Source organism: Corythoichthys intestinalis, chromosome 20, assembly GCF_030265065.1.
Source record: "Corythoichthys intestinalis isolate RoL2023-P3 chromosome 20, ASM3026506v1, whole genome shotgun sequence".
NCBI classification, from domain to species: domain Eukaryota; kingdom Metazoa; phylum Chordata; class Actinopteri; order Syngnathiformes; family Syngnathidae; genus Corythoichthys; species Corythoichthys intestinalis.
This window is the reverse complement of record NC_080414.1, coordinates 11,341,199-11,356,511: the sequence shown is the minus strand read 5'-3', so window position 1 is coordinate 11,356,511 and position 15,313 is coordinate 11,341,199. Positions and strand designations below refer to the sequence as shown.

General features: G+C 38.0%; 1 protein-coding gene across 2 annotated transcripts in view; it reads left to right on the top strand.

Annotated features, from left to right (window-relative positions):
• The window catches only part of cdh10a (cadherin 10, type 2a (T2-cadherin)), a 66,496-nt gene that overhangs the window by 26,893 nt on the left and 24,290 nt on the right, over positions 1 to 15,313 (top strand). Inside the window, exon 3 of one of the 2 annotated variants that reach the window (XM_057823953.1) lies at positions 9,482 to 9,776. The exons of the other annotated variant lie outside the window; for it this stretch is intronic. Within the exon in view, the coding sequence (XP_057679936.1) occupies positions 9,482 to 9,776 (295 nt within the window). The remainder of the gene's footprint in view (positions 1 to 9,481; positions 9,777 to 15,313) is intronic. 2 annotated transcript variants of the gene reach the window in all.

The following is a 15,313-nucleotide window of genomic DNA, read 5'->3' as shown; positions in this document are numbered from 1 at the left end:
TTCAAGTTGCTTCAATTTCTCGCTGCGTATCTTCCCTGTAATCTTGTCATACATGTCAGCGCGTCTTGTTTGGTAATATCGCCTCACATTGAAATCTTCAAAAACAGCTACTGTCTCTTTGCAAATGAGGCAAGACACAGTGTTTGCGTATTTTAGTGAAGAAATAGTCCAATTTCCACCTATCCTTGAAGCGTCGACCGTCACAGTCAACTTTTTTTTGTTGATTGTCGCCATTTTAGAAAATTGGAAGTAGAGGGTCACACGGAGTAATGTTGCTTAGCCCTTAAATACCTGCAACATGAAGCAATTATCAGAGAATCCCAAAATTTGAAAAATAAGGTCCTAATGAAACCTTTTTTTCAAATTTGTGAAAAGTCAAAATGAATATGTGTAATAAGCGCTCTAATATCTATAACCCATGCTAAATCATGTTTTTTTTTTTTTTCTCATGGAACCTGCAGATGCATGTGTTGACTTGCATCCATCAATTTTTCTCTCCAAAAAACAAATGTCAAAATTCTAAATTAGTCTAAAAATCATTAAATTTTAGGTGTATCAAATGTGATACATTTGGCAATAAAGGGTTAAAGTGCTGCTGCCTTTTATTGGGTAAATGAGGAGCAGCATTATGTTTGTAAGCTACTTCATATGCTGGTTGCAGTACTGCTGACCAATTTATTAAGTCTGTGTGCGGGCCAGATGTTATTGATTTTATGACAGAGGCTGGGGGCCGGATGAAATTTGACCACGGGCCGCATTTGGCCCCCGGGCCGGACTTTGGGCATGTCTGATTTAAGGTATACAATTCAAAATGTCATGTTGACAACTGAAACTGGATTCAGGGGCGAATTGTTCATTTGCTGCCACCCTCCCAGCTCAAATGGATTGTACGTCTACTCGTGATAAACTCATTTAAATTCACAGCCGAAGGATCATTGGACGCGTCATGATTGGACACTAATCACCGTCAACGGTGGTGAAAGAGTTCATGTACACATGCAGACAACATTTGCAAGTCTTTGGTTGGAGGTTTGTCAAACTTTGGCTTGTTATGCCCAAAATGAGCGTTTGTGTGTCCATGATTTCTTCTTTCTGCGAAACAGAAAAACCATAGCATAGAATAGAAAGTAAATACTGTCGTTGTAAAGAGTAGAACGTGATTTAAAGCTATAACGTGCACCAAATAGAAGAAAAGTACAGCACACCTTGGGTGCCAGGAAGGCAGGAGAAAAAAATGACAGCTAATCTGTACCCAAAGTTTAGTAATTACACAGATGACTAATTTGTACCCACGTATTACCTAATCTAGATTACTAAAAGTGGTTTGCACGTCTGCCTCACAGTTCTGAGATTGAGGGTTCAATCCTGGGCTCCGGCCTACCTGTGTGGAGTTTGCATGCTCTGCGTCGGTTTTTTTCCGGGTACTCCGGTTTCCCCCCACATCCCACAAACATGCATGGCAGGCTGATCGAACACTCTCAATTGTCCCGAGGTATGAATGTATGCGCAAACGGTTGTTCGTCTCCTTGTGCCCTGCGATTGGCTGGCAACCAATTCAGGGTGTTCAGTCAAAAGTCTTGTCGCTTATCCATTATGTAGAAACAATTGTTAATAACCTGACTTTTAATTATTCAATTGGTTTCAGAAATGGCTCATATGAAAGCTAATACCCTTCCAAATGATGTTGAATGTACAAAAATATATTTTTTTCACTGAAAAAAGATTTATTATTTAATGAAGACATAAAGGTCAAATTTTGGCAAGACAAAAGTTTTGTCGCCTACAGAAAGTAGTGTGAAAATTGAACAAATAATATACTTCAAATACAAAAATATGTTACAAAACATAAGCGAATTAAGTAGTGGTGCTGTGAAATCCCAAATTAATATTTTGTATGACTTCCATGGGCTTCAGCAAGGATTCCTTCAATTTAATGATGAAGTCATCAGGAACATCAAAGAAAGCAGTCTTGCATGCCTACCAGAGTTCATCAACATTCTTGGGTTTCATCTTCCATGCTTCCTCTTTCATCCTGTTCATGTCTGGTGACTGGGCTGGCCAGTTCTGGATGATCTTGATCTTCTTTGCCTTGAGGAACTATGAGGTAGAGATTGAACTATGCGATGGAGCACCATCCTGCTGCAGAATGTGTCCCTTTTTATGGTTAGGAATGTAAGAGGCAGCTAAGATTTGTTGATATTTCAGACTACTTATCTCTCAGGGTGCAGACAATTAAAAAACCATGTGGCATTTGCCAAGGCCCACAGCCTGTCGAAAGGATGGACGCTGGAAAATGGCACTATGTGGATTTATCAGATGAATGTTCCATTGAATTACACCACAGTCGCCACAAATATTGTACGAGACCTACTGGAGCCCACATGGATCCAAGATTCATTGAGGAAACAGTGAAGTTTAGCGGTTACATCATTACCTAAATGATGGTCTGGGGTTACATCCAGTATGGGGGTGTGCGAGAGATCTGCAGGGTGGAAGGCAACATAATTAGTCTGAAATATCAACAAACCTTCGCTGCCTCTTACATTCCTAACCATAAAAAGGGACAAATTCTGCAGCAGGATGGTGCTCCATCGCATACTTCAATCTCTACCTCAAAGTTCCTCAAGGCAAAGAAGATCAAGATCCTCCAGGACTGGCCAGCCCAATCACCAGACATGAACATCATTGAGCATGTCTGATGAAAGAAGAAGCATGGAAGACCAAACCCAAGAATGTTGATGAACTCTGGGAGGCATGCAAGACTGCTTTCTTTGATGTTCCTGATATGTTCATCAATAAATTGCATGAATCCTTGCCGAAGCCCATGGAAGTCATACAAAATATTAATTTTGGATTTCACAGCACCACTACTTAATTCGCTTATGTTATGTAACATATTTTTGTATTTTAAGTATATCATTTGTTCAATTTTCACACTACTGTCTGTAGGCGACAAAACTTGTATCTTGCCAAAATTTGACCTTTGTGTCTTCATTAAATAATAAATCTTTTTTCAGAGAAAAAAATATTTTTGTACATTCAGCATCATTTGGAAGGGTCTTATCTTTCATATGAGCCATTTCTGAAACTAATTGAATAATTAATAGTCAGGTTATTAACAATTGTTTCTACAAAATGGATAAGCGACAAGACTTTTGTCAGGGACTGTACTCCACCTACTGCCCATAGTTAGCTGGGATTGGCCCTAGCACCCCCGTGACCCCCGTGAGGATAAGCTGCTCGGGAAATGAATGAATGAAGGATTACTAAAATGTACCCACAGTTTATTAGGGCTGCAGCTATCAATTATTTAAGTGTTCGATTAATCTGTCAATTAGTTAGTTTGAATAATCAGATTACGACCATTTAATGTTTTGCAGAATATATTTTAGAAGATCTAAAACAAACGCTTGCTAAGATTGCACTTTTAAAAGTGAATACAAAATAAAATGTTTCTTCAAATTACCAAATTTTTCGGACTATAAGTCGCAGTTTTTTTTTCGTAGTTTGGCTGGGGGTGCTGGGTGTGAAATTATTAACACATTATTATATCATTTCACGTGTTATTTTGGTGTTTCGGCGTGACACTGATGATTTGGTAAACTTGTTAGCATTGTTCTTTACGCAAAAGTTATCTGAATAACTCTTAATAGCTATGTTACGTTAACATACCGGCAACGTTCGCATTTCATTGTTTATGCATCATGTAACATTATCATACTGTACACTTATTCAGCATGTTGTTCTCTATTTTATTTTTATTTTAAATTGCATTTCAAGATGAAATATCTGTTCTTTGTGTTTGATTTTATCAAGTAAATTTCCCCCCAAAAATGCGACTTAAACTCCGTTGCGACCATGTTTTTTTTTTTTTTTCCACTTCATTGCACATTTTTTGGGGGGGTTGGGTGACTTATACTCAGGTGCGACTTTTAGTCCGAAAAAAAAGGTAAGTAGAATTGCATTTTGATTCCACAAGAGCAATAAATGTCTTTAAAAATAAAAATGTCTGAGCTTTGCCTTAAACAGTTAAAAAAAAAAAAAAAAATTAAAAAAAATTAATGAATGATGATCTAAATAAAACAAAAGAACAATCTGATAACATAGCATAGCAAAAGTCTGCTTGCTTAAATGTTATAAAAGGACTTTTTTTTTTTTTTTCAAAGCTCTTAACAAATCGTTCAAACATGTTCCCACAAAAAAAATTGCTAAATATAACTATAAATAATGACGAATACATTAACAATCATATTAGCTCATACAAAAACGTATGGTCTTAACAGGGAGCAGCCAGATTCAGCCATGTTAGATGAGTTATGGCATCTTCTCTGTTGACACTAGAGGGCAGCGTATCCACCCAACTCAATAAAACTAAATGCAACACTTTCAAAACAAACCATTAGAACCCCCACTCGAATTAAATTAATCCTCGAAGCAGCAACATTTAATTCGAACCTTTTTTCTCATTGAATAAATCATTGCAACACTACAGTTTATTCATCTCTACCCACAGATTACTAATATGTACACACATTTTACTTAACTGTACCCACAATATACAAATATATAACCACAGTTTAGTAATATGCTCTCATAGATTGAACTTTTCAAAACAACTAAATTAGTCAGGGGCAACCCATGTACTTGCTTGTTTGGTCTGCCAGTTTTTGGAGTCTCCAGAAAATAAAATTGTGTGTACAGATTGGTAGTCTCTGTAGGGCTAATAAAAACACAAGTTACATAATACACAGAAATAACCTGCTATGTCTGGACCAGATTTTAAGATTTTTCAATTAAATGAAAAGTTACCTAAACTTAGCATCAATGCTCCAACTACATTCAATGGCAAAAACGCCTCACCATTTAGCATCGACCAACCAAAAAGTATTTCTTTGAAGGACATCTGGAACAGGCCAAAACCATCCAAAACTGGCCGCGTAGCAATTGCCTAAACTTTCCGGGACAATATCATATTTTAGTTGCACCTAAACTGTCAGCCTCCTTTCAGGCACAGCCTCTCGAGACATTTTTGCAGGCCTACTCATGATTGACGTGCCCACCTAATTCCAAACCGGTAAAGATACAGCACATTAGGCTGTAAACAGTCTGCCGGCGTGGCTACCCATTATGGAAATAAGCTGATGACAGCTGATGGAAAACGCTACGAGCTCCTGTCGACAATAACGATAAAAATGTTGTCCTGGGAGTTGATTGTTGTGCGGCGCCCTGCGGGTCGTAACAAGGTGCGGGCGGTTCATGGCAAGCGGCACGTGGAGGCCCATTTAGATGCAAACAAATTCCCGCGAACAGCTCGATAGCGTAAAGCTGTCACTCCAAGTCTCGGAGGCCTCGTAAATCCGACGTCCTTTCAGACCAGCGAATAGCGAAGTTTCAGCTGGCAACAGATATTTTTAAACCTATTTTTCGATTGTGACGTCAGTCTTCTCGCTAGCTAATGAACGATTTTCTTCCTGAATTTAGGAGTTTATCACGAGTAGATGTCCAATTCATTTGAACTGGAAGGGTAAATTGATAAATGGATTGAACGTCTATCACTGTCAATGCTAGCACAATGGCTCATCGTGAAAGCGCGAGTTGATTGATCTAAAAATATCCGTTGAAAGCTCCACGAGCGTAATGAGCTTGAATCAAGCATCCATCATCTTCCACGAGAAGGTGATGGATAGGTCAGAGGTGACTAATTTTAGCAGCCGGCACAGCCGCAGGACAGGTTCTAGTCGTTCCTCAACCGCACATTTTGGAAGATAAATTTTAAGACCGTGATTCGTAAAATATGTCACGGGATCTGGAGAGGCGTTTTAGCATGTCTTGCCCAGCAAAATTGAGCATTGCGAGGATTTCATTCTTGACAAGATGCGTGGAAGTGAGCTGGATAGCAATTAAACAAACATTTCGGAATTTGTTTGGGTGTTCAGACAGATTTGGAAAAATGTTAAGAGACTCAGGAAACAGAAATAGAACAAAAAGCATAGACTTCACTATCAGTTGAAGACACAGCTCTACAGACATTGCGCCACGGCTTCCCGTTAGGGGCTGGGCCAGGGCGAGCGTCGGGAAAGCTTTCACTACCATAAACTCAAACATAAGCTGCGTTCTAACACCGGATTTCGGTGGAAACGGAAACAGGACAAGAGTTTTAGTGCATACAAGCAGGCAGGAGTGTCTCGAGAGGGATTTGGTCGAGGATTCAAGGTAATTGTTATATAATATAGCACCATGCACTTTGAAACATTGTGCGTAACTTTAGCTTGAAATACCGTATTGGCCCGAACATAAGACAGTGTTTTTTGCATTGAAATAAGACTGAAAAAGAAGGGGTCGTCTTATATTCGCGGTCTAGACATTATACCGATTCACGACGCTAGATGGCACCAGATATCATTGAAGCGATGTTCTGTCATGACCAGTGTTGTTAATTTTACTTTAAAAAAGTAATTAATTACAGTTACAAATTACTTCTCCCAAAAAGTAATTGCGTTAGTAACTCAGTTACCTGAATGTAAGAGTAATTAGTTACTTGGCGAAGTAACTAGTGATAATTTTCATGTTTTATTTTTCACAAAAAAAACCAAAAAAAAAAACAGGTCACACAATGTGAAGTTTAAAGGGTTTTGGGGACAATTGGCCCTGGCCCAATTCTTTACCCACCACTTAACTAGACACAGGGGTATTGCGATAACTAGATAGCAACCTTTGCTATGTGTGGAAGTCATTTAAAGTTGTGAATCAACCGTTAAAGTTGTTAAAATTGCTCCCGTTATTGCATTAGTTCCCTTATGTCTACTTTCAACATGTGTAAGTTTTAAAACTGTTTCATCATTTAAAGATAGATTTACGTCAAGATTTTGCTGATTTAGGAGCATTTTAGATTTAAAAAAAAAAAAAAAAAGTTACTTAGGTTAGCTAGGAAGGATCTCTACATCAGAGCCTTCCTGAGATATCTACTGCTTTAAGATGGCGGCCGTTTACTAACGCATGTAGTCCTTAAAACATGTTGCCAATGCAGCCGTGTCTGTCATTTGCATCTAGTTCTATAATATGTCATATGTACCGTATCATGTGGGCGTAGTTTGTAGGCTATGGCTACAGTCAGGTATTATTGGAGCCACCTAGCATCGCGTTTGCAATGGCGTATTCCCCATTCCTGCTATGCTCTCTCGTCTCCGTGAGTCCGTCTCTCTCAGACTTTTTTTATTCAACCAACTTAGTAACGCATAGTAACGCACGCCATGCCAAGATGAGAAAAGTAATTAATTAGATTACTAATTACTGAAAAAAATAACGCCGTTAGTAACGCCGTTATATTCTAACACCGTTATTAACAATACTGGTCATGACAGATCTCAGCTACTCTCCCCATTAACGACGTTAGATGGCGCCTGATATCAATGATGCAATATTCTGTCATGATAAATCTCAGCTACTCTGAAGTTTAACCATTTTGCGTTATTTTATTGCAATGTTTTTCCTTTTTCAGATTTGTTTCAAGACTACAGTTACAGTTAAACTTCACTTTGATGGTTAATGCAGTGATTGCAATTTTGTTGTTTTATCACAATAGATTGGTTTATTTACATTTCAAAATCCAGAAGCCATTCATTTACGAATGTGATTGCACTTTTAGTTTACATATTTAAATGTTCAGATATTAAGATTTGAATGAGGCAAAATAACATGCTTTTTCTCTCAAATATATTGTTATAATAATTTGTTCCGGATCTACTGTAATTATTTTCTGTATAAAAATTAATTGGTTGTTCAAAAAAAGTCTTTTTTTTCCAAACATGAGTCTTGAAAAAGAGGGGTTCATCTTATAATCAGGGCCGTCTTATATTTGGGCCAATAAGGTATTTACGTAAAATGAATGATAACTGCCCGTTTTTTTGTTTTTAACCAAGAACCTCGACTGCTTTATGTTCATATCTATAGAAATTCTGGGATTTACGCATTTATTTATTTTCATCTTAAAAAGTTCTTAGTTTTGTGATGGCCACCATGTTGGATTTTGTATCTGTGCACAATAGCGTAACGTTACATTCAAATAATCAGGTAATATTCAGCCAACTGCTAGTTTTTTGGCAAGAAACTCGTAATTTCGGTATTTCTGCATCCATACAAAGAAAAAATTGTCTTTTACATGTTTTATTTTACGTAAAATTTCAATCTAAAAAACAACGAGGGCCAGATAGCGGCAAGACGTAATGAGGCAACAGTGACATCGTAATTCAACTTAAATAAGTTGCGTTGTATATAGAAAAATGCAAAATTTGCTTTTGTTGGGTAAAATTAAGATGAATCTGCATGCTATCCTCAAGTATTTAAGCTTCTGATGTGAAAATTGATTAATTTATTAGCTGTTTAAAACTTAAAATAGCACTAACCTTCAAGAAATTAAGTTGCTATTTCAGGCAAAAAGTTATATGATGTGTTAAATATTGCTATTTATCCTGAAAATATAGGTGATTATCTCTATTGGTGATTTTTGTGCATCTGGCGTAAAATCTGAGAAATTTATAGCTATTTGAAGTTTTTTTTTTTTTTTTTTTTATACTAATACAAAAACTAATTGGGATTTTATTTGGGAACGACTTTTAATTTTTTGATGCTGTTGCTCATGGAGACTCATATATGTCGAAGGAAGGTACCTGTTCTGGTTTTAGGTCGCTAGCGGCTTTGGTTTTGAAAATATCTGAATTTTAAGTTTTTTAAAATAGGCCCCCTACGGTGCGGCCCAGCGCCATTTCCCATCAACTGATAGACAAGAAATCAGCTTTTTTGGGCAGAAAAAGCAAATTCCAGGTGTCCTTAGTCTAACACATTCATGTTGTCCTCATTTGACGACATTTAGTAAAGGTTTAAGCTAGCGTTTTGAGAATATAGTTTAAAATTTGAGTTCAAGGGACCTATGATGTCACAAGCCATTGATGCAGCCTCTAACAGAAAACACTTGTAGGCCATAAACTAAAATAATCAAATGGAAACAAATGCAAGAAGCATGATTTAAGGGGAAAATGTTCCACAATTGCCACGTACGACATACTTCATAGTCTCGGCCTCAGCCGTAAACAAGCGTCGAGAATTGTTCCATGTCCTTGAGCGAGATGTGCTAATTTGACGAAATCAGAGCTAGCTGCGGCTCAAAAAGAAGAAAAGAAAAGTGCAGCATAAAAAGCTCTTCTGTGGGATTTTATGGGATGTAATGTGCGCTTAAAGTGCCATTGCCGCTGCCTCCAAATCGCTGCCGCATTGATTCGGTCCGACGTGATCGTCTGATACAAAAGGATGAATGACTTAAATGGCGGAGTGCTGCAAATTAGTGAGAAGAATTACACTTAGAGATGCTATTGAGTGACCCTTTGGAGAGAGAGTTATGTTCTGCTACCTGACCGCTGAGGTGAAGTCAACACACTGAGGGCTCCTTCTCTTTCGAAAGGTAAAATCCTCTCAATTTTATTCCTAGCTGCACTCCAACATGGACAAAGACGACGGTACTGTCAAGTATGTTCTGACGGGAGACGGCGCCGGCACACTTTTCCTGATTGACGAAAAGTCGGGGGACATCCACGCCACCAAGAAGCTGGACCGCGAGGAAAAGGCCATGTACACACTCCACGCCAAAGTACTGGATCGCAACACTAACGAAGAACTGGAGCCAGACACTGAGTTCAACATCAAGATCCATGACATTAATGACAACGCGCCCAAGTTTGAGCAGGACATCTACTTCGCCAGAGTGCCGGAGATGTCTGACGTCGGTGAGTGGACATTTAGCTTGGATATGTAGGAAAAGCTGATGTGATGTTGCTTAAGTCAAGAAAATTCTATTTCTAGAAAATTTTGTTGACTTCGGGTTGATTTACTGTCATTTCCAGGCATAAGCGGATTTGGCCCCTGGTGGCCAAAAGTGTCATAGCATGTAATTGACTTTCCTATATATATTTTTTTAATTATTAAATTTATTAGGATCATGGAAGCTTCCACTTGGGGAAAATATATACATACAGTATATCCTGTATATACATAATATAATAAAAATATACAGTACTGTGCAAAAGTTTTAGGCAGGTGTCCTGCCTAAAGCTTTTGCACAGTACTGTATATATATATAAAAAAAAAAATATATATATATATATATATATATATATATATATATATATATATATATATATATGTATATATATATATATATATATATATATATATATATATATGTATATATATATATACTGGGGAGAACAAGTATTTGATACACTGCCAACGGGTTTTCCCATTGTGAGTGTATCAAATACTAGTTCTCCCCACTGTATGTATGTATGTATGTATATATAGAGAGAGAGTATATATAGCAATCAATTAGCATGTATCAGTTAGCGTCCAAAGTAACAATTTATTAACATACAACTAAACTATTGAACTGAGAGATGACGCTCTTGTGGCCGCAACAGATGGGGTAAACTTTTCCCTCATCGCCGCCTGTCTCATAAAGATGGAAATAACGACCACCAATGTACTGTACTTGTCCTTCTCAAAAAATTTGCATACTGTGATAAAGTTCAATATTTTCTGTAATGTACTGATAAACATTAGACTTTTATATATTTTAGATTCATTACACACAACTGAAGTAGTTCTAGCCTTTTACTGTTTTAATATTGATGATTTTTGCAAAAAAATCAAGAAAAACCAAAAATCCCTATCTAAAAAAAATAGCATATTCCATCCGACCAATACAAAAAGTGTTTTTTAATACAAAAAAAGTCAACCTTCAATTAGTTATACCAGCTATACACTCAATACGTGGTCTGGAATCCTTTTGCTGAAATGACTGCTTCAATGCGGCGTGGCATGGAGGCAATCAGCCTGTGGCACTGCTGAGGTGTTATGGATGCCCAGGATGCTTCGATAGCGGCCTTAAGCTCATCCACAGTCTTGGGTCTGGTGTCTCTCAACTTTCTCTTCATAATATCCCACAGATTCTCGATGGGGTTCAGGTCAGGAGAGTTGGCAGGCCAATTGAGCACGGTAATGCCATGGTCAGTAAACCATTTACCAGTGGTTTTGGCACCGTGAGCAGGTGCTGAAAAATGAAATCTTTATCTCCATAAAGCTTTTCAGCTGATGGTAGCATGAAGTGCTCCAAAATCTCCTGATAGCTAGCTGCATTGACCCTGCAGACCAACACCAGCAGCTGACATGGCACCCCAGACCATCACTGACTGTGGGTACTTGACACTGGACTTCATGCATTTTGGCATTTCCTTCTCCCTAGTCTTCCTCCAAACTCTGCCACCTTGATTTCTGAATGACAAGCAACATTTGCTTTCATCTGAAAAAAGTACTTTGGACCACTGAGCAACAGTCCAGTGCTGCTTCTCTGTAGCCCAGGTCAGACGCTTCTGCCGCTGTTTCAGGTTCAAAAGTGGCTTGACCTGGGGAATGCGGCACCTGTAGCCCATTTCCTGCACACGCCTGTGCACAGTGGCTCTGGATGTTTCTACTCCAGACTCACTCCACTGTTTCAGCAGGTTCCCCAAGATCTGGAATCGGCCCTTCTCCACAATCTTTCTCAGGGTGCGGTCACCTCTTCTGGTTGTGCAGCGTTTCCTGCCACACTTTTTCCTTCCCACAGAGGTGCCTTGATACAGCACTCTGGGAACAGCCTTTTCGCTCAGAATTTTTTTTCTGTGTCTTAGCCTCTTGCTTGAGGGTGTCAATGATGGCCTTCTGGACAGCAGTCAGGTCGGCAGTCTTGCCCATAATTGCAGTTTTGAGTAATGAAACAGGCTGGGAGTTTTTAAAAGCCTCAGGAATCTTTCGAAGGGGTTTTGAGTTAATTCGTTGATTCAGATAATTAGGTTAGTAGCTTCTCTAGAGTACCTTTTCATGATATGCTCATTTTTTGATATTGGGATGTTTGGTTTTTCTTGACTTTTTTGCCAAAATCATCAATATTAAAACAATAAAAGGCTTGAACTACTTCAGTTGTGTGTAATGAATCTAAAATATATGAAAGTCTAATGTTTATCAGTACATTACAGAAAATAATGAATTTTATCACAATATGCTATTTTTTTAGAAGGACTAGTATATGTTTTTTGTGGGCCAACCAATGAATGCTTCTTAGTGGGTCCCCATTGAAAATCAATAAATGGAAAATTTGTGGGTCATTTAGTAGGTCTTGAATGTGCCTGAGGTCATTGTCAAATGATGATAACTGGAGATGTCCGATCACGTCATTTTCAAAGTATCGGAATCTGTAAAAAAATATCGGCCATGCCTTTTTTTTAATGTATATATATTTTTTAATTAAATCGTTTTCTAATTGTATTTAACGTTACAGACATAATATGTTACACTCATCCAGTGTCTTTAGTTTAGGCTTAAGGTAGGGTTATCAAATTTATCCCGATTACGGCGGTAATTACTTTTTTAAAAAATGTATCACGTTAAAATATTTAACGCAATTAATGCATGCACTCCACGACCCACTCACGCATTGTCGCGCTCAATCTGTAATGGCGCCGTTTTACCGATATAGATAGATAAAAGGCAGCGTAAAATGAGTAGAGTGAATTTTGGCAGCCTTTGGAGGCTTTTTTTTAATTGGCTAAAGCCTTACAATCCCTCTCCCTACGATTAGAAATATCATGGGAAGCAATGTGGGGAAGCAAGTTAGCAATTGATCTTTTTCTTAACACTTTATGTTATTCCCCAACGCAGAGAAGATATTATAATTGGTAGCACTACGCACAGTCATGGTTCCACTTCCCATAATGCATTTAGGCATGGCTACAGTATCATTTACTGAAAGCTCAATAAATACACTAGATGGCAATATTTAGTCACAGTATACAAAGTCACAAGTCTTTCCGTGGATCCCTCTCACAGAAAGAATGTTAATAATGTAAATGCCATCTTGAGAATTTATTGTCATAATAAACAAATACAGTACTTATGCACTGTATGTTGAATGTATATATTCGTCTGAGTTTTATTCATTTTTTTCTTAATGCATTGCCAAAATGTACAGTATATGATCAGGGAAAATTATCGGGATTGATTGGAATTGAATCGGGAGCAAAAAAAAAGCAATCGGATCGGGAAATATCGGGATCGGTAGGTACTCAAACTAAAACGATCGGATCGGGAGCAAAAAAACATGATCGGAAAACCCTAATGATAACACTGTACGTTTTTGGCAGAAAGAAAGAAAGAAGAAGAGTTTAGTAATTTTACAGGTTCGACGCTTTGCAGTAAAATTTTTCATGCATTTATTTACAGAAGCACGTAACACAAGTAAATATGAAAAAAAAAAAACTGTGAATTAGAAGATGTGAAGCGGCACTTGTGATAAGCAGCCTATTCCTTCGTGTTCTTTCATTAAATTGCAACGATGAATGCAATAAAAAAAATTTTTTAAAAAGTCACTGCACTCTTTTAGTCGCCGTGATGTTACATTCAAGTTATTTGTGTTTGGTCGGCCTCATTAAACATTCACAACAAGCCCTGTCATTTTCCATTTTTAATAGGCGCTCCACGCGCTTTATGTTCTGATTGTCACTCTTTCCAATTAAGGATTTGCTTGGTCGCACTCATTTCATTCCGTTACGAGTATAAATAAACCAAATGGCCTGAATATAAGCGGTATGCCTATAAAGTATAAACCAATGCCAAATGAAAAATAAATAAATTCTCCATTACATGAGAGCAAATGAATACAATTGAACAATCAGGGGTCAATCAAAAGCCAATTATCTGCGTGGCAAATAATAAAAAGGCTCGTTTGGGGGATTCACCATGGCGGGTGGAGACGGGTCAGGGTCGCCGTTTGTCATCGGGCCGGGTAATAAACAGTTTGGAGCGAACACGGGGCTTCATCAAGTCAGCCGGCCATGAAGAGGCGGCGGCCATCAGTTCTGGCACTAAGTGGGACAGATGTTCAAGGCTTCATTAGTATGCGGCGAGACTCGGCGACCCCCACGCTACGCGGCAGCGGAGGTCTCCGGAATGCCAAGGACGGCATTAGCGGTGCGGCCTTGAGGAAGATATGGAGCTGGGAAAAAAAGCACGCCTCTCCTCTCTATTTCTTTTTTTAATTTGTTAATATTTTTCTCTCTAACTAATAGGCAGCCTTCATTACTTCTCCAGCCGTGACATTTCAACGCAATAAGCCCAATAAAATGATTATCATTAAACCGCAATGTTATGCGTAGCCGACATTTAGCCGTCTGTTAACGAGGTTAACAGGTTTTAACATGTTAAGAAACAAACACAGAGCGCACTCTTGTGGATCAAATGTACACTGCAGTTATCAGCAATTTGAGTTGCAGGTGATCTGTAGCCAATCCCAGCTAACTTTGGGCTTGAATAAACTAAAGATTAAATTCCAAATTTAGGCAAGGCAAGGCAAATTTATTTATATAGCACAATTCAACACAAGGCAATTGAAAGTGCTGTACATTACATGAAGATCATAAAAATCACATTTAAATCAATACAACGTAAAAACCAAGACAATCAAAATCGGAAATATAATTATACATAAAAATCGCATTTAATATTAAATAGAATAAAGATAAATAAATAAAAATAAAACAAAAACTACAACGACTAATAATAACTGAAATCAGCAATGGGGATAAGCACAAGAGGAATAGAAAACAAGTAGATTGAAAAATATAGACAGTTATAGATATGCAGTTCTAAACAAAAGCGTTTTTAGCCCTGATTTAAAAAAGCTAACAGTTTGCGCATACTTCAGACATTCAGGTAACTTGTTCCAGAGGTGAGGAGCATAATAACTAAATGCTGCCTCACCATGCTTGGTTCTTGTTCTTGGAACTTGCAGAAGACCGGTTCCAGACGACCTTAGGGGTCTAGATGTCTCATAGGAATCTAACAAATCAAACTTGTATTTTGGTCCAAGGCCATTAAGTGTTTTGTAGACGAGCAGTAGTATTTTATAGTCTATCCTTTGACTCTCTGGAAGCCAGTGTAGTGATTTCAAAACCGGTGTAATGTGGTCCAGCTTCTTTGTATATGTGAGGACTCTGGCTGCAGCATTCTGTACTACCTGCAGCTTCCTGACTGATTTTTTATCAAGACCCGCAAATATACCGTTGCAATACTCCAATCTGCTGAAAATGAATGCATGCATAAGTTTTTCCATGTCTTGTTGAGTCAGAAGCCCCTTAATTCTGGCTGTATTTTTTAGATGGTAATAAGCGGATTTAGTGACGGACTTTAGATGGCTATCAAATTTTAGGTCTGAGTCAATAATTACGCCAAGGTT